Source organism: Solea solea, chromosome 9 (assembly GCF_958295425.1).
Source record: "Solea solea chromosome 9, fSolSol10.1, whole genome shotgun sequence".
NCBI classification, from domain to species: domain Eukaryota; kingdom Metazoa; phylum Chordata; class Actinopteri; order Pleuronectiformes; family Soleidae; genus Solea; species Solea solea.
This window is the reverse complement of record NC_081142.1, coordinates 18,557,846-18,583,723: the sequence shown is the minus strand read 5'-3', so window position 1 is coordinate 18,583,723 and position 25,878 is coordinate 18,557,846. Positions and strand designations below refer to the sequence as shown.

The following is a 25,878-nucleotide window of genomic DNA, read 5'->3' as shown; positions in this document are numbered from 1 at the left end:
TATTCAAATAGACAGAGGAAAACACAAGGGCAGTGTTAGCTTAATGTGACAGTAGTGGATTAACTGGGAAGTAATCCAGAGCAGCAATGACTGCTAACCCTTTATGAATAATAAAATAAAGAAGCAAAGACAATACAGGTGGAAATGTGAGTAATATTAATAATAATCTCACTTCTGTCATCTAAAACTCAGAAGATGTTTATTTTTGTCTATTGTGGGTTATTGTAAAACATGGTAGGGTAGTCTGGAATGGAGGCCTTCATAGCCAGGCCATATGAAGCCTGACTGATATACAGTAAATAATGAATAACAAGTATTCATACAATCAGGTGTTTGTACACTGATGGAAAATTAAGTATATTTATGTTATCTTCAATATCTCCATTCATCCATCCATCAACCGCTTATTCGAGATTGAGTCACCGGTGTGTATTGTGTGTAAAACTGACAGAAGAAATCACCACACACTCACAACAGAGTCACTGGCATGGTGACAGTTACCAGCAAACATGAGGAAAAACCCAAACACGTTCAACAGCTTCAAACTGACTCACCCTGACGTTCCACTCGGAACAAGTGTAGTGTTTTTCCCTACTCTACTCCAGTTTATGGACGTAGTCAATCATCATCACCAGCTTTGGTAACAGATGGAGAAGGATTTGATCTGCGGCGCCTGTAACATGGTGTTTCGCTCTGCTGGGCTGTTTGAGAAACATAAAGCACTGTTCTGCATCAGCACCGAGGTCAGTGGAGGAGGCGCAGACACAACACAGAGGAGAACACCTGATCTAGTCACGGTAAGGGAGTTAGTTTGCTATAGTTTATACATAAAGTCTACAGTATACTATATAAAGGCAGAGGGGCCTTTTATGCTGTAAAATGATGTTTTAAACCTATATAAATGTTTATCAATAATAAACGAATAAAAGATGGTGCATCCTATTGTTTATATACATGATGGTCCAGTGAATATATTAAATTGTTTCTGTATGGTTTATATTTGGTTTATATTATTAATAGATTCATTTTGCATCATAAATACATTTATATTGTGAACAATTTATCGTTCCATATCAAACACATATTTTGAAATCATGTGGAATATATTTCACTGCCTGAACTAGACACTCCGTTTGAGACCCCTGCCTTAGGATATAACTAAATGACTTAATATTAAAGAAATCATCTTTTTTTTTCTTGGCGGATACTTGTTGTTGTACATGGACACATATGTTTGTGTGTAGATGAGAGATCGGCAAAGGAACGCCACCAGATGGAGGAGCGCTGATGCTGAACAGAAGTCCGGCAGAGCCGAAAACAAACCACAGACGAGTCAGACGGACAGTGCTGCTCTGCAAAACCTGACTGACGAGGTATTTGAAAAAAGAAAACCAGACCTCAGTCACTCTACACTACAGCAAAGACAACAACTAAAACAAGCCGAGCCTCTTCATATGTGCCAGTATAGCTGTATTATATAAGAGACAGCCCAATTTTCTTGCAGAGATGATCACAGGGATAACAGTTAGTGTCAGTGAATCACAGATACACATACACTGAGCACTGCATTCCATGGTCTTTGATTAAAAATTCATGCTTGAATATGTTTAGGTCAGTGAGGACACACTGGAGCAATTTATATATTCACAAAATAAAGGTTTGCTGGGTATCACACATTTATATTTTCCTATTATTACATTCAAATAGAACACAATTTCTTAGTTTTACAGGTTGAGGACGTCCAAAAAGGACCACGGATATCGACGATTCAAAGGTTCTCCATCTGTCCACGTACTGTATACTTAACTGTAAATTAAAGTCTCTAGAGATAGGCATTTTAATTTATGATTATGTGCCATAAGTGTCATTTCCTCTATCAGGTACCAGTGCGAGGTCACAATTTAATGATGCTGGGTCTCATGGGTGAATGACAAAAGCCATCTTGCTGCTCAGAGACGTAAGGTGTTTAAGAAGCAACGCTGTACATACATCTATCCTTTTAGGAGCATGACCGTCAGCTGAGGCGTCACCATATGGGTCACAGTGACAGACTGAAAGAGATGAGGGAGATGGCGACGCTCCACGAGTGCCAAGTGGCCCTGATACAAGCTCACAACCAGGAGCTGCAGCGGCAAAGAGACGGTGAAGAACAGAAACGAGATGAGCCTCAGAACAGGCCAGAAAGTCTCTAAATGTCACTTGATGTAAATGTGGTGTGTGTGTGTTTATTTCAGAGCTGGCCCGTCAGGTAAATGTCCTGGGCGAGCAGAGAAACACGAGCCACCTTGAGAGTGTGCTCATGGAGCTCAGGGCACAGGAGGAGAGGAATGAGGAAACATTACAACAATTTGCTGAACACCTGCATGCATTACAGTAAGTGTGTGTAAATATCACAGTATTAAAAGTGGCTGACTGACTGTGCGGCCTCAGTTTAGAACAAACTACAGTCATTTCAGTGGAATCTGTAACAACACCTTTTATCTGTGGAACTCACAGGTCTGCCCTTTATGCTGTATGACTTAGTTTAACATGGTTCTAAAGGAGTTTTTAAACCAAAATGAAACTGAACAAATAAGGTAAAAAAGGAAAATTGCTCGACAAGGCAACAGTGAAACAGGGACAGAGAAATACCTGAGAATATGGGGGCGCACGATAACGCACACGACAGGATGAACCGCCAAAGACACCTGGGGGGGAGCACAGAGACTAAATACACCAGGGGTAATTGAACACAGGTGATTCACATCAGGGCAATCAGAGGACAGGAAGTAAAACTAAACAAGGTACACAGACTAGGAAGAGTGACAAAGTAAAACAGGAAACTAACAAGACACGAGGAAAACGGTGTCTATAACGAAAACCCTAAAACAACTGAGGTCCAAACAAAAATCCCCTACTGTAACCCAGTAACTTCATTTTCCACACTTGTTGGCGTCATCAACATTTATTTATTTAATATTTATTCAGAACTTCTGGTATAAGGTTCCTGCTGCTCACTGTTTCATATTAACATATTCAATTATACTATAGTCATAGTTTTAAATTAGAATCATTGTTATATTTAGTGCAAAGTAAAACAGTGCAATAGGGAGAAAAATCAGTATTTAAAACTGTACATAGTTATTTCACAGTTATATCACAGAGTTTCTAAAACAAGCCTTTTGTTTATTTATTAAGGTGAATTTTGTTGACACAGATGATTGTGTAAAGATGTTGAAGTCTGTGCAGGAGGAATATTCTTTTAAATCTGTTCTTTTTATTCTGCTGCTGCTGCTGCCATACGACTTAGACCATCAATTATGTATTTCATTAAGCCCGGGTCATTTCTTATTAGTGCAGCATTTGTGGTAGAATAAATTGCATTTCGTAATGTCAGGTGGATTCTGGCTGCATGGGAGACACAGAATGATCCAATTTAGATGATCTACTGTGTTTTGTCTTTTTTGTTTTCTTCTCCTTTTCCAGCGCACAAAAGGTCTCTTCTCTACCTGCTGATCATCAGGACAACTACAAGCTCGTTCCTTCCGCAGATGGTCCTCTCTCTGCACAGATAAAGTAGAAACCTGCACGTATCCAGACACATTCAGGAAACATTGTTAGGAAAGAACAAAAGCACCCTGTTCCCGTGTCTTCTCTGTCTGATTGTTTACATGTGAATGTGATTTTCTTTGTATGATAGTTTTGTGTGAGGGTATACATCTCGTCTGTGTTGCAGAGCTCTGCGTCAGGCATACGTGCACTCAGGTGGGTCAGATCCAGGCATCATTGCACAGATGGTTGACCTGCAGACAGAAGCCCAGAGTGTGGAGAGGAACCAAGCGACAGCATCTGCCGAGGCCAGGAGGAAGAGTGAGAGAGAGATTATGTGTTTTCACTGTGTGACTCTCTGTCAACACAGCTGCCTTTATTTAGTTTATTCAATTTAATGTGCCCAGCTTTCCTATTTTAGATCCTAGTCCATTGTTTCTTTCCATATGATCCGGTATAGAAAATTGATGATTCTGAAACCTCCTGCTGCAAATTTATTACTCAAAACTGAGGGTAAACTGATTTAATTAATTAAGACCCATAACACCGTATCCTTAAATCCAGAAGAGAAGCCTCCCCAGCGAGGAACGAGTTGGGAGCTGCTGCTTCTGGAGCAGGAGAACCAGAGACTGGAGGAGGAGATCCTTAGGATCCAGTGGGCCCGAGAGAGAAACCAGAACTATGAAGGTTGGACAATACACTCAAAAACCTCTCACTGCAGAAGGTTGACAGTCCATTTCTTTGAAATACTGTAACATAATTGAGGTCCTTCGTTTTATTTGTGTCATATTTCCTCCGTGTTATTGAAATGAAAAAGTCTGGGTCTACAAAGTCAAAATCAAATGTTGACCAAAAGATGATGCTGGATGAAATCACTACAGTTATTACAGTTCATCCTAAAAGGGATATGAACACCTGTGTTAGTGTAGATAGTTGCTGAAGCCTTTAACCTCAAATCAACAAGTCAACCTTCTGGAAAAATGAGTGAGCTTTATCTTATGCAAACAACATTTGTGTGCCAACCAGATAAATAAAACTTCAGTTACTGGTTAGTTGCCAAAAACATGTCAAGTTGTTCCACCAACAGCCAAAAATGTAAATGTACTCATCACATGAATCCCCACAGTCTTAAAAGTCTGCCTTCATAGGTGCACGTTTTGGTTGATTAATCAAATTATCAAACTCTGACTTAGGTGAATTACAAGAATCCCATCAGTCGGATATCTTATGGTTGTGTGTTGTGCAGCAGCTCTGAGGACTGAGCTTGAGCTGATTCAGAGGGAGACTCTCCAGCAGGTTGATGGAGTGGGGAGAAGCAGAGGAGCTCCCAGGCCCTGTAGACAACCTCCTCCACCTGCACCTCCCCGACCACCACCGCCGCTCCAAGCCAACACTCACATTCCAACTGCTCTTTCACTGGTACATTACTTAATTTTTGGCCTCATTTTGGAATCATTTGTGTAGTGTTTGCCACAGTTTGGTAAAAATCTTAATATCTGCATCAGTTCCATGCAAGGTCCTCCTCTTCTCCATCAGGAAGACACATCCTGGACCCTGTGGACTCTCTGGGTCCAGCTCCCTATGACCCAGCGTGAGTAAATTACATGAACATGTCATGTTTTTGATGTAGCTCAGTAAATAAACCTCTCTGGTCTTTCAGGGCTGGTTTCGTCATTTTCTTTGACCTGGTTCTGGGAGTCACTGCCTCTCAGAAGGCATTGTGTTTGGTTGCGGCTCTCTACTCAGAGGGTGTGGAAGTGGGACCACAGAGTCTGCCTCCTGTCAAGTGTCTCCCAGGGGTCTCCTCGCCTTACAGCCACAGCCTCATCCCAGGGAACTACGCCCTCCTCTCAGTCAAACAGCCTGTACCCAGGTAGGAAATGACGAGCTTAAATCTCCACAATAAACAGATTCAGTACAGAGGACAAAGGTGTGGTCAGAAGGAAATACACAAATAATTGGGGGAAATATTGGAGAATATTAGCCGAATAAAATTTAATTATCTACGTTTGTGTCCAAAAATATGTACTGTATGTCCAGTAAGCTCACTCTCCCAAGGAAGTGACACAATAGAAAATAATAAAATCTATTTTGGTAAGTGTAATATATCAGTAAAGTTGCATTTTAAAGTAACATTATACTTTCATGGCATGTTTGATGACTTCTAATTCTTTTCACCTTACCCTGTACATAATCTATACACAAAGGTTCAGGGGCAGGCAAGGATAAAAGTGCAAGTGTAAATCTGATGTAAAGCTGTTATTTTCAGGTTTTAAAAGTTGCCTAGTGCTGCTCTAAAGCAAAATATGTATGAAATGTGTTATATTAAGTTATAAAATGACAATAACACATGACCAGAGCTGAAGATCACTGAAAAACTGCCTTCACTGACACTGCAGTTTTCCCAAAACTAATAACTTTCTACAAAAAGGGAGGATACTTTAACATATTTAATGTCCTTACAGTCCATCGCTGCTGCTTATCGCCTCATCATGTGATGATTCTCTCTGCTGCTGCTGCTGCTGCTGCATGGAGCAGACACACTTTCACCATCTATCTCTGTCAACATAGATTTGAAATGTATAAAAATACGATATATTGTGGGGAAGCTGTGTATGTATCTGTGTTTGTGTAAGAACACAGTGTAACAGTGATGGGTCTAAGTGTAGGTCCTTGCTTTTGTGTTTCACTTCTCCTTTGGCAGCCACATTCTCTCATGTTTTGGCGTGAGATTAAGTATACAGTACATTTGTCAGATACGTACACGCCCCTGAGAGGAGGCCAAATCTCCGTATCCCAAAACCACATATTACTCCCACAGCTGGCATGTTGTTGTCATCCTCTTACCTAGTTACACGCATGTACATTAAGCTTCCTCTCTGCAGGGTGCAGCCATCATCCTCCCTCTGCCTGGTGGTGGAAGTGCAGGCGGCGCACGACCAGGACGTTCAACCGACGTCCTCTGGCTGGACATGTGTGGAACTCTTCGATCAGTACAATCAGGTTCACCTTCAAAGTCGATGTCAAACTGTATATTACTGCAAAAATTTTGAAATTCATTCTAAAATATGTGGTATGTGTGCCAATGTAAGGCCTCCTGTGGATTTGTCTGTTTGTAACTTAAAGAGACAAAATCTAATTTATAACATGAAGCCAAGTTAATATTAGAACCTACATGATTTAAAACTGAACCAGTTAGACATTGTCGTCATATTAACAGTTTTAACATGGGCTTGTATTTTCTCAACACCAACAGCTCCATAGTGGCCACTGGAGGGTGCCAGTTCGCTGTCTGCCTGTTCAACCCTCACTGAACATTGCCCAACTCAATACAATACCACAGGTATGAAGACCTCCATGCTGAGCTGTAGCAGCAAAGAAATCATTACTTACACACATTTTGTGTGGATGTGTTTTTTTTTTTTTTCAAACTTAGGTGGGCAACATGGAGCTGTGCATGCGTTTGGTCAACGGCCGAGATGAAGATGTGCAGACCCTCATGGAGCCTGACCCAAGCAGGACCAGGCACTATAAATATCCAGCTGTCGTAGGTTAACTCTTCTGGAACAGTAGCATACTTTGTGTCATTAGGACAAAGTGCAACACATGGCATGTTTACAAAAGGCAACACCTCAAATTCTTTGTATATCAGATGGCACTATCGAGTTGAAAATATGCCTGTGCCATTGCTTTCGCTGTACTTCTACTTTTGTCTCCACACAGGTGTCTCCTTTTAATGCAACTGTGCATGGAAGTTTAGCTCAGCTAGTTTCAGCTCCACAGGGATAAAACAAGTCTCCCCCTGGCTGACCTTGACTGACCCCAAAAACCCTGAAGCAAGTTAGAGTTGAAAGAATCTGACCAAGGAGAAGACCCCTCTAAAAGGAGGGAGTAAATACAAACACTTAAATGGTATGAATGTGGATTTCAAGTCTTCAGGTGCAAATAAAGATGGTCTAATCTTAGGCACTGGTGTTCCTTTTGATACAGTTGGAATGTAGAGGCTTGGGAGCATTGTTTTCCCCTGATGCACAAGGTATGTTTTGTGTATGAATACCATTTTGAAAAAAAATGAATGAAAAAAATGAAATCATGCAGTTAGAACATATTTTACATTTGCAAATCCTTTATTTTTTTTTTACTACAAGTATACAAAACTGGACAGACAAAATCTTAGGAAAATGGATCTTATTTACAAAAACAAGTTTGCTGAAGGTGGAGCAGGGGTTGGAAAGGCATGCTGTGCTGGTTTTGAAGATCAGAAGGGCCTCGTGGTCCTTCACGCTGAGGACTGTACAGAAGCCGACTGGCTGGCAGCCTGAGAGAAACAAAGCAGTTTTATCAGAATAGCAAGAGCAAAGACAAACGATTGGGGATTCAGCAGTGTCTCTGCCCAGAGGAGGCGGTCAGATTGCTGGTTTGTCAGGAATGGCTCTTTAAGAGTTCTCCATGATTTAAATGGCAAGACTTTTTTTCCCTCTCATTGACAGAGGGAAAGGTTAAAGAGATGTGAAGTCATGTACAGACTTTACCTCAAAACAGACCAGTTGAGTTTCCCCCCCCAAAAAAAAAAATAAATAAGAGATGACATTGGACAACTCCTCCCATCCTACAGCTCTGATAAGGCTGTAGAGGGAGCTTTTCCTCTGCATGCACAGCAAGTCCACTTGGGATTAGCAACAAAAAAAAAAATCCTAATCTTAAATTAGATTTGACTGGATCTCCATGACAAACCATGTTGTAACCCCTGCACATTTTCCCATCACTCCCATTGGACAGGGCAGCATGGTCACAGCCTAGGCCGACCATTAACCAGCACACAAGACGTAAGCCTATCACTCGCCTCCTGTGTTTTTCCCTCCTTGACTCCATTGCCGTTGCTGGCACTGGAGTCATCGCTGCCATTAACTGAGGCTTCCTGTTTGGCCTGTTTAGCATCAGTGTCCTTTACTGGGCTCTCCTCCTCTGGTTTCCTCTGTGTAGAAACATAAGACCAGGGCAAGGGGGGGGTGGAGAGAGAAGGCTGAAGACTTCTGTACACAAACAACCTTTCAGGGTCGACATTCACAGCTGAAACTGGACTCGGCCATCACCAGATCTCACACATAATTTACTGAATCATGCAAAAAATAAAAAAAAACACAACAGCCCAAAATGACACTTAATTTGAGATATTAAGCTCTACCACTATGAAGACACATGCCCCAGCTACACTACAACTAGCACAAAAGACAACAGCACAAAGCCACAACGATAGTACCACAACCAGAGCAGGCAAGCAAGCAGACAGACCCTACAACATTGATTGGTACGTTGTCAGTTTTGATGGATTACAACTTGTTCCAGTCACAAAAAAAACAAACTACTTATTCTCATGTGGTTCAAGTCAAGCTGCAAACTAGCAAGAAGAAATAGTTGGTGTACCTTTTTCCTTACGAGGTGGGAGATATCGGAGACTGCTTTGGATGACGACCCTTTGGCTGATGATTTAACTGGAATCTGAAAAACACATGTATGTGGGTTCGAGTGACTTGTCATATGGTTGGGATTTCTTTTAGGGCTGCAACAATAATTACTCGATTATGTCCACTTTAAAAATTAAAGGGTTTCAAGTGTTTGTGTGAAAGCAGCAGTCCCAGTAATTAAAACAAGCACTGATATTTCAGCTTCTTAAATAAAGATTTTCTTTGCTCCATAACAAAACATTAAAACTGAATAACTTTGGTTTGTGGACAAACATTTGAAATCATTGGTTTGGGTAACAACTAATCAAAAGACAGATTAATCCATTATGAAAAATATTTCTTTCATATCATGTCCTCACCTGACTTGGTGTTGCAAATGCTGATGAAGAGGATGAAGCACCACCATTTTCACACAGGAATGCTGAGGAGGTTGAGGCCCCGCCCTACAAGACATTACTTGGTTACCCAGAGCCCCATAAAAAAAAAAAAAAAAAAAAAAAAAGTAGGCTAAACCGTGGAGGATGATGTGACGTGCACCCACCAATGTCTGCTGAATGGCCTGGGAGGTAGAACCAGCTGTTCTCTGGCTCTCCTTGGCATCCTCCACCTTTTCTTTGATGTCAGGCAGAAGCTGCTTCAACTCATCCAGCTCCTTCTTCTCTTCTGCAGCCCCATCTGCTCCCTCTGCTGCAGCGATCATCTCCTGCAACATGGCTGGACACAAATGACCAACAGGATTAACACAACTCTACATAGGAGCATTTACCACTGGAGGTGCCACCTTACTGCCACAATCCATTAATCTACCAGGATTGTGGCAATTGCTTTAAAAAAATAAAAATAAAGTCCATTTCAACCAAACCAAAAAAATCAAATTGGCTACAAGTGCAACAGCCACAGCTGGGAAACATCAAGCTATAGAAACCTTACCCAGACGGGTCTCGATGACCTTTATGGAGCTGTTGTAGTGTTGGATGGCCTGGCTGTACTGATCCATGTAGCACAGTGTGGTGGCAACGTGGTAGTGGGTTTCAGCCAGCAGACGGCTGTGGGGAGGCAAGTGCTTCAGCTGCAGGGCAAGACACTCCTGGAAGTCTTCTAGTGCCTGGGGGTAGTTACCTGAAGAAGGAAACACATTTGGCTTTGATAAGTGGAAGCAGTTCAAAGTCCGTAGATAACACTTCAATTACATTTGAGAAATGGCATTTTGTCAGCTGCTTGCAACATACCCGACTCAGCACTGACTTCTCCGAGTTTAAGATATGTCTGGGCTGCCATTAGTTGTTCATCTTTGCCTTCTTTTCTGTGGAAAAAGGAAAAAAGTCACATCCTCTAGCAGGGCTCAGATTATTATTATTATTATTATTATTATTATTATTATTATTATAAAGCTTGGCTGCATTTCCCAGGTAACTTTACATTTGGTGGAGACAGACGCTGATGTACTTCATGTCTTTGTTCACCTTAACTTTATCCTACAACGTTGTCCTTACCTCTTGTAGATGACTTTCGCCACCTCCAGCATTTCCCAGGCCAACTGCAAGTTCCCAACCTCATCCTCTTCCTGAGGGTCAAGGACAGGGTCAACATGGAACATCTCATTCATTAAAAAAAAAAAAAAAAAAAAAAAAAGAAAAAGTGCAAGGGAACAAACCTTATTTTGTCCATTTTTCTCTCCATCCTCTTCCTCCTCATCGTCATCATCATCATCATCTTCGTCATCTGTTGAAGCAACATAACACCTTAATTTTTTTCTATTTTTTTTTTTACAAGACTCTGGTGTAAAACTGACAAATGTTAAAAGTTAACATTCTACAAGTGCACTTTACAAACTCCTGTGGATTCCCTTCACCCTTTAAGACAGTTCCAGGTCTAAAAATTAAACACCACGTTTGTGCTACACCCATCCACACCAGCAGTGCTCTGCATCCAGAGATGTACTGCCCTCTGGTTCCTCCCCGTCTTGTTCAGCCTCTGGCTTTGCTTCCTCATCTTTTGGTTCTGACTCTCCATTCTGCTTTTCCTCCGTCACAGTCTTCTTTCCAGGAGACCCACTAGTGGCAGCAGGTTCATCACTGACGTGAGCACCTGGGATCTTCTCCACACACACATTCAGTGTGGCTCCCTGGGCTGAACTCTCATCGGATCCTCCCTCTGATCCATTCACCTGTTTTACCGGGGACTTTGCCACACCATTTTCTTTTTTCACCTCTGCACTCTCGAGCTTAGAGTCAGCCGCTTCAGTCTTTTCCTGCTCGGCCATTGCGTCGTAGACCTGCTTTCGGAGCTCATCTCTAGTTTTTTCTGCGCCAGTGTCAAAAACCAGTAGAGTAGTTGTAGATATTCAATTTACAAATTCTATAATATTCAGTGGTGTGATGAGTCGACTAAAAAGAGCCATATGACCTTAAAATTTTGAGTAATAATTTAAGTCGAAGCAGACCAATTTGGGGATACAAATTCAAAATTTACCAAAGGGGCTGCAGATGTAAAATGGGTCAAATATATAGTCTGGTACATTGCATCAAATAGCATTGTTTTTACCATTTATCGTCACTTTAAATGAAACGAACAGTGAGGAAAAAAAAAAAAAAAAAAGTAAAAGATGTATACCATCAAGGTTGGAGGCACTCTCAATATTTGAGTTTGGGGGCTGTTCCTCTTCCTCTGATTCTTCAGGGACTCCTTCAAGGGCATTACCAAGGACACTGTTCTCCATCCTAACAAAAATCCATTGGATTAATGAAACCATTCCTATACTGGAAAATGTGCCAGGATCAACATATTCACTGTATCCAATTTAGAGTAGCCAGAAGTTCAATTGCAATTTTAGGAGGAAAAACAAGTATAACCATATTCAAGTAAAAATAACTCCATTGCGAGCATGTGCGGTTCACCAACCTGGCAAGTTCCAGTAGGGCTTTTCCACAGAGGAAGAAGGCCTCACCACACTCATCTGCAGTGTCGCCATACTTTGCAGCTCTGATATGACACAAGTGTTAAGGGGACAGATATTTGAATGAATCAAAAGTACAGCCCCATAATAAACTAAATCACACAAATCAAGCGTGGGAAGGTGATGCATGATTTGAAGTCATTTCAATTAACATTTCAGCTTGAACTTGAAACCAGACAATGAATGGGCAGCCCAAGAAAAGTATATATATATATATATATATATATATATATATATATATATATATATATATATATATATATATATATATATATATATATATATATATATATATATATATATATAGTGATGTTATACTAGCAAGTACTCACAACATGCCGCAGGCATCCTGGAAAACAGCGACAGCAGAAACAACATCTCCCATTACTAGATGCCGGTTCCCTGTGCCGATCAGTTTCTTTGCCTCTTCCATGACTTCAACACTGGAGGGTTGAGGGGAAAAAAGAAAAAAAAAAAAAGAGAGAAATAAATACTTTGTCTGCATGCAACCATTTTTTTTCCCCCCACCTCTTTCTGCACAGTTTGATCAGACTTGACATTAACACAAGTTAAGATGCCTGAGAAAAGCACCTACCATGAACACGATTTGGTCCTTTGAAGTATATTATAAATCTGAAGGTTACGAGTTCGAAACCCACATGGGGCAGATTTTTCTTTGCTGGTTAAAAAGCTTTATGCTCCGTTTTGTACACTTAGAATTTGTTAACACGGGAAATGACCCATCAATGGTCAGTCATGTCAGTCAATAAATATGTGTTGTAAACTGTAGTGTGATCTGTAATTCGTTTCTTAAATGAAGATTACCGAAACAGAAAAGTTAGTAAGTCACAATAAATACCACGTTAAACCTTCAGGTTAAAAGGACACGTGTATACAATGCGTAAAACAGTGCAAGCAGATGCAATGTCGCTTGTAACTCACCTGTCTGTTGCAGCAGCTGCAGCTGATGACGACGATGAGCACGGCTTCTCATCCACGCTGCCAAAGTACAAACATGAGTCAACACCAAATGTGTGCATGTGTGTCCTCACTACAGACTTAAGCACGACCATTGTTGACCTACATCGTTTCACGACTGACACGGCGAGTTGACGTGAGGAAACGTTAGCTACGCGGTGTTGTTGTTAGCATCGTGTTGGCGAACTGAAACCATGTCCACGGCGTTTACGGTTATCGTCCTGAACCGCGTCGCCAACAAAGTGGCTGCACGTTTCACAACCCATATAAAATCACATACCGAATATATAAAAGGCAGAGTCGGCAGATTAGCGCACATGAGCTAAATGCTAGCTAGCTGTGTTTCCCCACCGTACGCTTTAGTGGCAAGAGAGACAAACGAAAAGCAACTCTTACCTCCCAGAACTGGAGGCGGCGGGCGTTTCCTCTGGCATTTTGTTCGGGGGACTGTACAGGCGCCGGCGAGAGGACAACAGACCGTGTTTTGTACAGTGTGTGCAGTAGTGCCACAGACAGATCTTTGACCGTCTTTGTTGGCGCGCTTAAATAGAGGAAAAAAGGGTCTGTGTTTCCGCCTAACTTGGGACGCGGGTGATTGGATTTAAAGGGACCGCAGCACGTATCGCTGTGCACGTACGTTAGAGAGGGGCGAAATGTAATTTCAAAATAATGTAAAGAATGTGTTAAGAAAAAATAAATTCACCCGTGTTATCAGTTAGTGCATTGTCGCACGGAAATCCAGCGGAATGGACGCAAATGTTACACGCCGTATATTATCCTTTAACTAAGGCCTACAACACATGTTATTTCACCAGGCCTCGTTGGCGCAGTTAGGCAGCGCGTCAGTCTCATAATCTGAAGGTCGTGAGTTCGAGCCTCACACGGGGCACGTGTTTTTTTAGCGAGTTTATTATTATAATAATAATTAGTGTCGTCATTAGGCATTGTATTTGTACCATTTCACTTTACAAGTACACATTTGCACATAATGTATGTGGCAGTTTGACTCACAAACACCCCTCTGGTGAATTGTTAAGGTAATTATTATTACCAGCAGGTGGCGTCCATCCTCCATTGTCTGGGAAAATTGTGGTTTCCACTGATTTAACTTCTCTCACAAAGGACAGTCAGGTTTAATGGATCCAATTTGAAGGAGGCTGCTGTGTTAAAATGAGAAATCTATCTATCTATCATATCATCACTGCTCGCAGTAGACCACACATAACCAGGCTCCTTATTCCTTCCTTACTGTGTATATTCTGCTAACTGTCTATAATGTACATTCTACATTCTATTTTAATTAATTTTTAGTCTAAGTGTTAATATCTTTTCATATTGTAATTTTCTTTTTTGGTAATGAATGTTTATTATTTATTATCTTTATCTTTACTGTATTGCTGCTGTAACAATGTAAATTTCCCCACTGCGGGACAAATAAAGGACTTTCTTATCATATCTAAATTCTATTTTCTGTGAGTATTATGACAGATAATCGCTTTCTTATGTTATTGTGGACATCAATAACCACTTTAAACACACTTGACACACTAACACATTGTTGTACAGCATTCTTAGTGAGGACATTCATGGATATAAAACATTCCCTAGCCCCATACCCTCACATAGTTTTCAGACAACATATCTATCTTCAGACATTAAATCTTGTTACAGTTCCATCTCTTTGTTTATCATTTATGTGTTTATTTTATTACAATAAAGGGCTGCAACGATTATTCGATTAATCTCTTTTTAATCAATTACTGAATTAGTCAACTATTTTGATAATCAGTTAACCAGTTTAAATGGGTTTTTATAATTAAAATGAATTTTCAGATTTGTATGGCTTCTTAAATTTGAATATTTTCTGGGGTATTTGCTCAATATAACAAATAAATCTTTAAAATTGAATAATTTCAGTTTGTGGACAAAACAATTTGAGAACAGCATTATTTCCAGGTTTTCAGTTTTTCAACATGGCCCAAACAAGTACTTGATTAATTGAGAAAATAATCAACAGATTAATCGATGATGAAAATACTCATTGAAAATCAACACATTTAAGATAAAAGCCATTAAGACAGGGGCGTCAAACATACAGCCTGCGGGACAGAACTGGCCACCAAGGGGTCCAATCTGGCTCACAGGATGAATTTGTGAAAATGTAATACTATATCTTTCATTTTGAGATCAAATTGCACTGTACTGAAATGAGCTAGACACCCCTGCATTAAGGGTAAGAAACATAGCAGAATCCCCTGAGAAGCATCATGTAATTTACTGCTTTATTAGGACACATCCAGAATTAACAAAAGAATTTAACGATTCTGATTCCATTATCAATATTACTTATCGATCCGATTCCTTATCGATTCTCATTGGGTGAGGGAATAAGTACAAATTTGTTTGTTTGTAGTAACTCTCTTATCTATCTGATTTTCACATTAATTGGTCCAGACAAAAAAATAAATGTTTGGCTTTTTAAGCCCAACTGCCATTATATGCCATAAAAACATGACATTCGTTTATCCTTGCCTCAGTCATTTTATTCTTCCCTGCGTCTGTTGACGGAGTAGCAAGAGGTGCACGAGAGCAACTTACTACAGCCTCTGAGCCATGGCCGCCATCATCATCTAAATTTGACGGACAGTGACAATGGAGATTATTCGTATAGTAAAAGTTTACACAATGAAATGGCGCTCACATTAATGAAGTAGACAGGGCCTGTCCTGCCTGGAGAGTTGAAAGTTACCTTCGGCATTGAACAGATGGCGTCCCGTTAGCTCCACTTATAATGTTGTGTGACATAATTGTTAAGATAACAATGACAATACTGGTATTACAGGGGCGCTCTTGTCAATGGAAACTTGAGCTAACATTAGCCTAAATATTAACGTTAGCTTGCAGCCCTGTAAAACAAACTGTTAGCGCTTCAATAGCATAAAGTCGTTCAGCGAAATCATTGCTTGATTTTGCGGGCGTAAAATCGCAGGCCTAAAACGAAGGGCCTTAATTCTGAAAAAAAAAAAAAAAGTTACCATGTGGATGGTCCTTTATTATGAGGGCCCCAAAGTAGCATTTTGCTCAGGGCCCCATGCAGGCTTGGGCCGGCCCTGTGTACACACACACTCACAGAGAGAGAGAGAGAGAGAGAGAGAGAGAGAGAGAGACTGCAGATGGAGTCTCCAGTGTCACCGCCCGGTGCAGGACTCGTGTATGATTCCACGCTGTAACTCTCAGACTCTCTTCTTAACTCCCTCTAACTTCTGACATGGTGCGATGTTCCGTGCAGCCTCACAACGCGTGGACTTGTTTCGGGTGATTGTACTGCACTTTGCTCTCGTTGCGCAGTCGGGCTGTGAGTCAGCCGACACGGGCAGCTGTCATGAGGTGAAGACAGCCTACATGATGCGCCAGATCGGCCCAGTGGAGCTGGTACCGGAGACACCGGGAACAGGTCAGTCACTGCAGGGATGATGGAGAACCAGCACTCGGAGGTGAACTCGACACAGTTATTCAGGTGCTGGGGCAGAGTTTTGAAGTTGTTAAACTATATTTGAAGGGGAAATACTGAGCGAAAGTCGTAGATTTGTTGTTTTAGCAATACTATAATAACCATATGATTATTTTCCAAACCCATTTATCAGAACACAACAAGAAAATACAGGCCACATGGATGTAGTATTACAAATTAAATTAACAAAAAGACACCATTATGGACTCTAACTCTCTTAAATCTAAAAAGGAACACTAATTAGTGTCATAGGTAACACCTGTGTTTGCCTGACTACTTAATGTAGAAAATGGCTGCTGTTACACCAGGATTATTTAAGACCTGCTTGAGCATAATATGTACATGCTTTACTGAGAATCAGAATCCTGATGATAATATATATATATCAGACACATGATAAGTTACAAAGCACAATGCAGTGTTTTAAATTAAAACGTCTAAGAAATTAGTTCAGTTCATACAATTATGCAATTTATCATAGTATGTTAAGTTAAAGTGTATTTCTATAGTACATTTTTAAACAACAGAAAAACAAATATAAGCAGCAATGTAAAAAAAAAAGAGTCCATTAATTAATGCTTTAAATGTGTGACTGGTAATAATACTGAGGTTTTAAAATGCAGAACTTGGAAGTGAACACACCTGCACAGTATAGAGACCCTGATACTTCACTGACCAGTGGAAAATCCTAGTCACATTTTGTTGAATTAAAGTTCTGGATCATGTCTAGACAAACACAGTGGTGCATAAGCCAACACTTAATGGATAGATATTATTCCTGAATCTGTACAAATCAAAGCTGTCGATCATGTTAAAACCATGCTGTTTTCTGCACATTATCACTGTGACCAAATGTGAAAACTCCTGGCAACTTAATGGTGGTGGAGTGGATGATGCAGAGTTCTGTGATTATTTTTTTTTTTCTGCTTTCTTCGCTCCCTAGTCCCTACTACTACGAATTTTGATTAAGACATTTGAGAATATTATCATTTACAAGATTTGAGAGACACTGATGGACATTTTAATTTTTTTTTTTGACATTTTATGGGCCAAACAACAAATCGATTAGTCAGTTATTTAGTTGATTCATCGATTATTAAGTGTTGTGGTTGCTGATAGCACAGTAGGCTGTGAGTGCACCAGCTTCAAACAACATCACCAGGTCTTTGCTGATCTTCTGTGAAAATGGACATATAAGCTTAACTCAAACTATGGGTGTGAGTGATTCTTGGACTCACATTAGGTCAGTAAGAGGTGCTCTTTGTCTTTTTAAGACATAAATTCCCTCGAAAAACTCCATGGCACCGTCTTTTGAACCGTTTAAATGCCTTTAATGTAGTGTCATGGTGGTGCAGTTTGGCCCCAAGCCTCCATGTCGACACCCTGATGAAGTGTGTGTGTGGGATTTCATAATTGCAATTGAGAAATGAATCATGGAATTACAAATGAATAGTACTTATGTCAGTAATGTCCCCTATGATCTGCCTGTAATAATAAAAATAGCTCAGAGTCTGACACAGGTCTGTGTGTGTGTGTGTGTGTGTGTGTGTTCTTGTATGTGTGTCTTTGTGAAGACCAAAAGAAACGTATAAACCATAGGGAGTGAGGACATGGTTTTAAGGGCAAGGCTAGCATTGGGTTGTGATGGTTAAAGGAATACTTCACCTATTTGCATTTAGCTTTGTATTACTAGAATAGGGTTAGTATTTTTGAAAAATGGTGCTTCCCAACCTCAGTTTCCCCAGAGTTGAGAAATATCTTCATTCTTTTCTTTGTTACGTGCCCACCAGTGACACTTGGTCCTGTTAGTGTAACTGCTAGCAAAGATGGCGGACACTGTTTACATTCTGGGAATGAGGTCCCGTCCCCCCTACGAGTGGGTCTAAGAAGTGTGGAATTAGCGTTGAAGGTTCAAGCCTTCAGATATGAAGATATTTCTCAACTGAGGTTGGGAAGGACACTTTTTCAATACTATTTTTCCCCTATTCTAGTAATACAAAGCTAAATGCAAATAGGTGAAGTATTCCTTTAAAGTTAGCGTAAGTGGCTATGGAATGCGTTATGTCTTAGTGTCCTCACAATGAATGCAACACAAACGTGTGTGTGTGTGTGTGTGTGTGTGTGTTGTGTCAGATTTAGGTGACAGTCCCTTTCTTTCATCTCGCTCACTCTCTCCTTTGATCTCAGTCAGCTGCTTGACAGCTTTGCTTACGGTACAAACACACACACACACACACACACACACACACCGTGTGCATGTCTGCATGTCATCATATCAGGTCCCTGCAGACCCGCTGTCATATTATACAGGCTTGCACAGCTGTTCTTGTTCGGACACTTCATTTGTACAGCCTAATTAAAACATCATCTCCATAACTTAACCATAACCAGTTAATGCCTTCACCACAACTGTAACCTATAACCTTTACATACATGAACTTCAGAAATGAGATCCTCCCTGATCAGGACATTATTATTTTCACTTGCTCCGAATACTTTATTTGACTTTTGTCAAGATGTGGAAGTCATTCTGATTTTTTTTTTTTCCCATAAATATTTCATCAGAAACTGGTGGCTGTGTTTGAAAATGTTAAACAAAGGTCAAAGTAAAGGTTTAAAAACACACAGACTTGATGGAACATTTTCCTGCCACCCAGTGTTTTGTTTCAGATGAGATTTTACCATCTTTTTTTTCCACTGTGAACTGAACAAGTCTGAAGTTATGTCCCCCGTCTGCACGTTTCAGGTGAGTCTCTCCGAGTGTGCGTCCACCCCGGGCCCACGTGCTGCACAAGTAAGATGGAGGACAGCTACATGGCGGCTGTTCGCAGTGAGACGCAGCAGAAGATGCAGTCTTACAGCTTTGAGCTCAAGTACCTGATCGCCGGACACACCAAGGCCTATCAAGGTAAAGGAGATTATTGATTATTGATATTGGAAACGGGGGAAAAAAACTGAATGTGGGGATAACCAAATAACCAACTTGGTAGAGCTAATAGTTTTTTTTTTTTTTTTACATTTCAACAGGTGGTGAAACTAGGGTGCAATTTATCTAATTGCAATTATTTTGACTGAAATTGTGATATGAGAGGGAATGGTATAAGGCTGAAACTATTAATCGATTACTAAATGAATCTTCATCTATTTTGATAATCAATGAATAGGTTTGAAGCTTTTTTCATGATTAAAACAAGATTTCTGATTGTTTCAGCTTCTTAAATGTGAATATTTTCTTCGTTTCTTTGTTCCGTATAACAAAGAAATCATTAAAACTCAATCATTTTGGTTTGTGGACAAAAACAAGACATTCGATAACATCATGATTTTCAGGTTTGACAAACACTGATCAATGTTTTTAAAGTTTTCTGACATTTTATGGACCAAATGATTACTCGATTAATCGTGAAAATAATCGACAGATTAATCGATTATGAAAATATTTGTTCTGGAATGGTAATTTTTACATCGTTGTTCATGTTTTCATTTGAATAACATGTTTAAAAATAATTACTGTGTGATATTTGAGATGTTTGTAGCATATAATGTATGTAGGCCAGGACAATATTTAATCTAAATAGGTAATTTGACACATTTTGGCTTTAAGAAATATTGAAAATTGCAGTAGGCTGTATTGCGATTTTGCTGAAACCATTTTGTCAAATCTGCAAAGTTATCAGCTGATTGAGAAATGGTTTTTTTTGTTATTTTAATTTTAAATAAAACTTTTGCATTGATCCAAAAATGACTTCAGTCTGGACGTTATAAAACAGATTTTTCTCTTTTTTTTCATGTCACTATATGACAAGAGAGAGGTTCCTTTGGCTCATTCAAGAACCCAAATCCATGGGAGTGTAAAAGTGCTGGTGATGTTGGTGTTTTCAACAGTTCTGTCAAGTGCTTGTTGCCCCCCTGTCAATTCTCACTTTGTGGGTTCATCATGAAATGCCGAGTTTGTGTCAGGGCAGTGGTGTGAGGCCAGTTTATTTTGTGAGGCGCCGCAGTGGCCGGCCAAACAAACAACTGACGCTCGACAGAGTGTGAGAGCAAACTCTCCGAGGGAGCAGCAGCAAACTTTGTTACAACTCTCGGCTGTCTTTCTCCCTCTGTCGGCCTCTGTCGCCGCAATAATCGGGTTTTGTTCGCGGCCAATGAGAGAACGAGGGACGGAGAATGTTTACATTCAGTACGTATCCGCAGCAAAGTGTTGTTGCTGCGGGCAACAGCCGGTCTCTGACGGCTGCTCTGAATAGGAGGAAGAATACTCTGCTTGTCCACTTGTCCCTCAACGCTATTCACCAGTGTGTGTGTGTGTGTGTGTGTGTGTGTGTGAGTGAGAGAGCCCTTGTGTGTGTTCTCATGTTGTGTGGAGATAAGAAGATGGATGGAGCTGGTGAAACCCAGCAGACAGACACGGCAAACATTTACCTCTCTTTCTGTCTCTCTGGCTCTCACTGCCCTGCTCCATGCGAGTGATATCAGGCTTAGTTTCAGCTGCTATCAATGCCAAGAGGACGAGAGGCTGGTCCATGGGCAATAATGCAGCAACTAACGAGAAAAAAACTGGAAAAAGTTTATAGTTTTTCTTTATTTAGCCTCAAAATGTCCGTCTGAACTTTTTTTGCTTTTTTTTTTTGCATTTTTCCAGAATCACTTTCAATATCTAGCAGTTATTTACAATTTACTGCATGCTAAAATAGTGTTTTAACAATTTGAAATGTAGAAAAACCAATAGTTTAATCACCAGAATGTGCGTGTTAAATTTGAACAGTATAAAACATATTTTAAATAACATTTGATTGAGTCAAAATTGGAAAATATGCACAGGCGTTTTTCCAACTCTTTCCTCTCTGGTGACAAAGACGCTGATTCGCCGGCTTCCTGCAACAGAACATTACTGTAATAACCACACGTTGGCTTTGACATGCAACTTCTCAGCTTTCAGAAACTGTTGTCATTTTTTACGATGGCACAAACCGTCACGCAATTTCGATAAAGCAAACGTGTCGTCTGCGATTCCTTATATGAAATGAATAAATCCGTGTCCTGGATGCTCAGGATACCTTGTTCTTGACACTTTTGTTGAAGTATTATTATGGTAGTTGTGCAGCTCTCTATCTCTATATATAAAACAAATCAATGTTGTTTAAAGAGAGAACATTAGCTGCTTTTTTGCTTTGACAAATGAAATTAATTTTGCAACAACAGCAGCATTTCTCAACAGCTGAGTGGAGTCTCAGAGGATTTATCTCTAGTGCACAGTGATTATGTCCCACTAGAGATACTGAGACATGCCCAGAGTGCTTGTACTCAAGTTCTATTTACACCCTGTGGATTACTCTGTGTGTGTGTGTGTGTGTGTTTTCTCCTGGCACTGTGAGACCTTTGCATGCTCTCGCCTCTTTGTCGCAGCTGTCGTCCAATCACGTACAGGGTAAAGAGCCCATCACGTGAACCCCCGGCGTGGCCTTTGCCTCGTCACTCGATGCCATCTGTATTTGAGTTGCCATTGCGAGGACATGGGTATGCAAACACATGAAAAGTGAGACAATCTCACTCAGTGCATTAGTTTAAAGAGCCCCGATGCTGCTGCTGCTGCTGCTTTAAACCCCTGTTCCCCAAACACACACACACACAGGTTTCCATGACTTCAGAGGACATTTCATTGACTTACATTCATTTCCCAAACTTACTCTAACCGTAAAGGAATACTTCACTGATTTGCATTTAGCTTTGTATTACTAGAATAGGGCTAGTATTTTTGGAAAAGTGTGCTTCCCAACCTCAGTTTCCCCCGAGTCGAGAAATATCTTCATTCTTTTTTTTTTGTTACGTGCCCACCAGTGACACTTGGTCCGAGGCTTGAAACTCAGCACTTCTTAGACCTCATTCCCAGAATGTAAACAGTGTCCGCCATCTTTGCTAACAGTTACACTAACAGGATCAAGTGTCACACACGTAACCAAAAAAAAATGAAGATATTTCTCAACTAAGAGGAAACTGAGGTCGGGAAGCACAATTTTTCCAAAATACTAGCCCTATTCTAGTAATACAAAGCTAAATGCAAATCGGTGAAGTATTCCTTTAACCAAAATTACTACTGGCCTAATCCTAACCCTGAGTCTACACCTTAAAATGTACATTATAGGGACTTTATTTTGTTCCCCATAAGAAAGACAAGTCCCCATAATGTGACTGTGTAAACAGATTTAGGTCCCCACAACATAAGGAATACCAGGTACACACGCCACTCTTCACAGAAGTAGTATAAACCCACCAAATTACATTGGCGTTGTATTTTTCAGGACATGTTTTAATACATAAACGCAAGGTTTTTAACAACCACACCACTGAGATGTTGCCGTTTAAAACAGATTTCCGTCTTCAGTACACTGAAGCCTAATAAACAGCTCTCTCATGGACAGCATCAGCTGTGATCGTGGAACGCAGAGATGACATGGACACACATGGATGCATATACTGAACATTTCAGACGAGTTGAAGTTTCTCTCTGTGTGTGTGTGTGTGTGTGTGTGCAAGGATGCCAGTAGATTGACATCACCTTTCTTTAGTTAGCGGCGTTCAAACATAGCCACACACGTGGTCTTGCTTGCTGCCTCCTCTAAACGGAACGGTGCTGTAATAAGACTGTGTTAAACACATAGGAAACATAGTAGGATCATGAGAATTGGGCGCCTCATTATCACCTGACTATAGATAACAGCGTAGTGAAAATGAGCACAGCAGTGAATGGAGCTGGGTGTTATTTTGGCCTTGTGTGCAGCAGGAAGAAGTCAGTCCAAGGTTGTGTGGACAAAGGCTATGGGAAACTGATATATGTATAGATATGGAAATGTCACACGTGCATCTACTGCATGTCTGTGGTGTTCCCATTTGAAATAAGAACATGCTTAAGAAGATTTGCTTCACAGTTTACGCAACAACTGTATGTTTTTATTAGTGCTGTCAAACAATTAAAATATTTAATCGCGATTAATCGCATTAATGTTAATTAATCACACATTTTTATCTATTCTAAATGTCCCATTATTTCTTCTCATTTTAATGCTCTTATCAATATAGAAAAGTGGATCGGCTTGCTTTGTGCAAATGTTTTTTTTGTTGAGACTATCTCTGTCACCCTGCATATGTTGAGTTGTTCCTGGTATTATGAGAGCCGCACAATAATAAGAGAGGTTGTGTATCACTCTGCAGTGCTGTGAATAAAGTGCCGTTCTTCTACGCAAACGGAGTCCTGTGGTTTAATGTGTTATTGCCGTAACAAGCTAATTCGAGCTAAAGGAGCTCGCAGTCTTTGGAGGACTCCTTACTACGCACAGCGCTCACCATCCACTCAAAACGTAACGTTAGCCTACAACTCAAACAAGTGTGTGCAGCGTGCCTGTTGTTTTGTTTCTGGTTTAGCTATATCCGGTGTGGTGTTGTAGTTTTTCTAATGTTACTAGTAGGTACTAGCATGTGAAAAAAAACTACAAAGTTTGCTAGGCCAACAAGAACGCTAATCTTACGCTAAAACAATTGACGCCGTTAAAATGGGTTCGCGTTAACGCCGTTAATAACGCATTTAACTGACAGCACTAGTTTTTTACTCATTTTCCATTATGTGTACTTAAAAGTAAACTTTGTTACAAGTTGAAGACGAGTAAAGTTAAAAAGTTCTAGATAAGTTCTTACATACTGTATGATATTATTAGATTACAGTACTGTTGCATAATTGCATTAGCAGTGTTTGAAGTAGATGGAGTTGGTGATGACGTCACAAGAAAGTCATTGAGTGGTTATTGGGAGAGGAAAGAAGGAAAACAACTCTCTGATACAGAATTATCTTTTCATCCGTTGTTTTTCAATTGGGATTTGACTGCTTAACGAAATTAAACCATGTGAGGAGGTCTCGTTGTGGTTTAACTACGTCCAGCTTATTAAATCACAACTAGTGTACATCTTGTGATTGTTTTTTGTCCTGGAGCCAAAAATCCCACTAAAATATAGAAAGGTAGTTGTACAGAGAAACGGCAAACAAGGATTTTAATTATGTTTTGTTTTTTTAATACAGAATAATTGTACCTAATTTAAGTGTTACTCTCCACCAACAGTTATTGTCATTATTAGTGTGTCAGTTACAGTATATTACTGTAACAAATCAAGAGAAAGCAAAAATATCGTTAAAGTATTGTATCTTATTATAAAGTATTGTGATTTTGACCCATACCTCTGGCAGGTTCATGCTGCTATAGTGGTAACCTCTGTAAAGCCGGGCCCTTGCCTAAAGTACATGTTAAAGGCTTATTTTAAGGCTTTGAAAATGATTATACACTTAGACTAACACATTTAAGTCAACAAACCCTTGTAAATGTTACTGCACCTGTAAGAGTCAATGATGATGGCACAGAATAAAAACAATAATATTTGCTTTGTTTATCATTGTAGCGTGAAATCCCTCTCTCTGTGTCTTCTCTCTCTGTCACAGACACCTTTGAGTCGCTGGTGTCCTTCACGTCCAACCTGACCAGCTCTCTGTTCGACAGCGCCTACTCCTCTCTGGCGTCTGACTGTCGCCCCCTTGTGTTTCAGCTGTTTGGCGACATCAAACGCCATCTCTCCGGAGACTCCACTGCCCCCTTGGACAACAGCGTGCGTCGATTCTACAACGACCTCTTCCCTTTGGTGTACCGTCGTCTGCTCAACCCCGGGATCGGCAACATGTCCCTGCAGTCCTCTACCTCCAACACTCTGGACGACTGCCTGCGACTAACGCGGCAGGACGTCAGCCCATTCGGATCCCATCCTCGCCTTCTGGTCAGCAGCCTGTCCAGTGCGCTTGGAGTAGGGCGGGCGTTGAGCCGGTTGTTACGACTCGCCAGCGAGGTCGTGAACGCGACCGAGAAGGCAACGTTATCGAGGGAGTGTGGGCGTGGTTTAGTGAGGATGCAGTACTGCTCCCACTGCAGAGGCCTGACACTGATACGACCATGCACTGGACTCTGTGTTAACATTATGAGAGGATGTCTGGTAAGTGGTTCAATGGTTAGTTGTCATTCTCTCTCTCCACATTAAATTAGTAGAATCTACATTTAAAGAAATAGTTTGACATTTTGGGAAACACGGTCATTTGCATTTTGGAGACATTGGGATGAGGAGGTAATTGTCACTCATGTCTGCGTACAAAATATGATGCTGGGAGCTTGGCATGAAAACAGGAAACTCTGTTTTAAGTTTCAAAGTATGCCAGCTGTAATTTTTTTCACTTGATATATCATATATAATCAATATAAATAAACTATTGCATCATTTGCTGCTAGCAAGCAAACAAGCACATTTCCAAAAATGCCAAAATTTCTTTTAAAGGTCACGTGTAACATTGAGGAGGGTTTATTTCAGGGCTCCATTGATTATTCGATTACTAAATTAATCGCCAGCTGTTT

The 25,878-nt window shown here is 40.4% G+C and overlaps 3 protein-coding genes and 1 non-coding gene across 7 annotated transcripts in view; 3 read left to right on the top strand and 1 right to left on the bottom strand.

Moving 5' to 3' along the window:
* Nucleotides 1-572: 572 nt before the first annotated feature.
* On the top strand, nt 573-7,518 carry ccdc17 (coiled-coil domain containing 17). Of its 2 annotated transcripts, none has more exons than XM_058638889.1 (14): nt 573-797; nt 1,245-1,373; nt 2,004-2,142; nt 2,235-2,373; nt 3,466-3,555; nt 3,716-3,849; nt 4,093-4,215; nt 4,778-4,947; nt 5,034-5,119; nt 5,189-5,401; nt 6,414-6,531; nt 6,785-6,871; nt 6,965-7,075; nt 7,252-7,518. In XM_058638889.1, the coding sequence occupies exons 1-14, from the start codon at nt 648-650 to the stop codon at nt 7,315-7,317; spliced, it is 1,755 nt and encodes a 584-aa protein (XP_058494872.1). In that variant the 5' UTR covers nt 573-647; the 3' UTR covers nt 7,318-7,518. The 2 variants fall into 2 exon arrangements, with proteins under 2 accessions (XP_058494872.1, XP_058494871.1); XM_058638888.1 differs by having other exon boundaries at nt 4,775-4,947; nt 7,252-7,517.
* Nucleotides 7,519-7,634: 116 nt separating this feature from the next.
* nasp (nuclear autoantigenic sperm protein (histone-binding)) lies at nt 7,635-13,498 on the bottom strand. 3 transcript variants are annotated; one of them, XM_058639433.1, is made up of 15 exons: nt 13,324-13,496; nt 12,892-12,948; nt 12,282-12,392; nt 11,895-11,975; nt 11,607-11,713; nt 10,938-11,297; nt 10,648-10,715; nt 10,487-10,557; nt 10,223-10,296; nt 9,924-10,112; nt 9,535-9,707; nt 9,353-9,436; nt 8,953-9,027; nt 8,372-8,503; nt 7,635-7,846 (listed from the first exon to the last, which is right to left on the bottom strand). In XM_058639433.1, exons 1-15 carry the CDS (start codon nt 13,359-13,361, stop codon nt 7,808-7,810), a joined length of 1,659 nt encoding a protein of 552 aa, XP_058495416.1. In that variant the 5' UTR covers nt 13,362-13,496; the 3' UTR covers nt 7,635-7,807. The 3 variants fall into 3 exon arrangements, with proteins under 3 accessions (XP_058495416.1, XP_058495417.1, XP_058495418.1); XM_058639434.1 differs by lacking the exon at nt 8,372-8,503 and having other exon boundaries at nt 13,324-13,498; XM_058639435.1 differs by lacking the exon at nt 10,938-11,297 and having other exon boundaries at nt 13,324-13,488.
* Nucleotides 13,499-13,742: 244 nt separating this feature from the next.
* On the top strand, nt 13,743-13,816 carry trnam-cau (transfer RNA methionine (anticodon CAU)). The gene has a single exon. It is a non-coding gene; the product is annotated as a tRNA-Met (tRNA).
* A 2,293-nt stretch (nt 13,817-16,109) lies between these two features.
* LOC131465106 (glypican-5-like) overlaps nt 16,110-25,878 on the top strand; it is a 48,836-nt gene continuing 39,067 nt past the window's right edge. Inside the window, exons 1-3 of the mRNA XM_058637453.1 lie at nt 16,110-16,381; nt 19,185-19,346; nt 24,924-25,465. Coding sequence (XP_058493436.1) covers nt 16,204-16,381; nt 19,185-19,346; nt 24,924-25,465 — 882 coding nt within the window. The 5' untranslated portion in view covers nt 16,110-16,203. The remainder of the gene's footprint in view (nt 16,382-19,184; nt 19,347-24,923; nt 25,466-25,878) is intronic.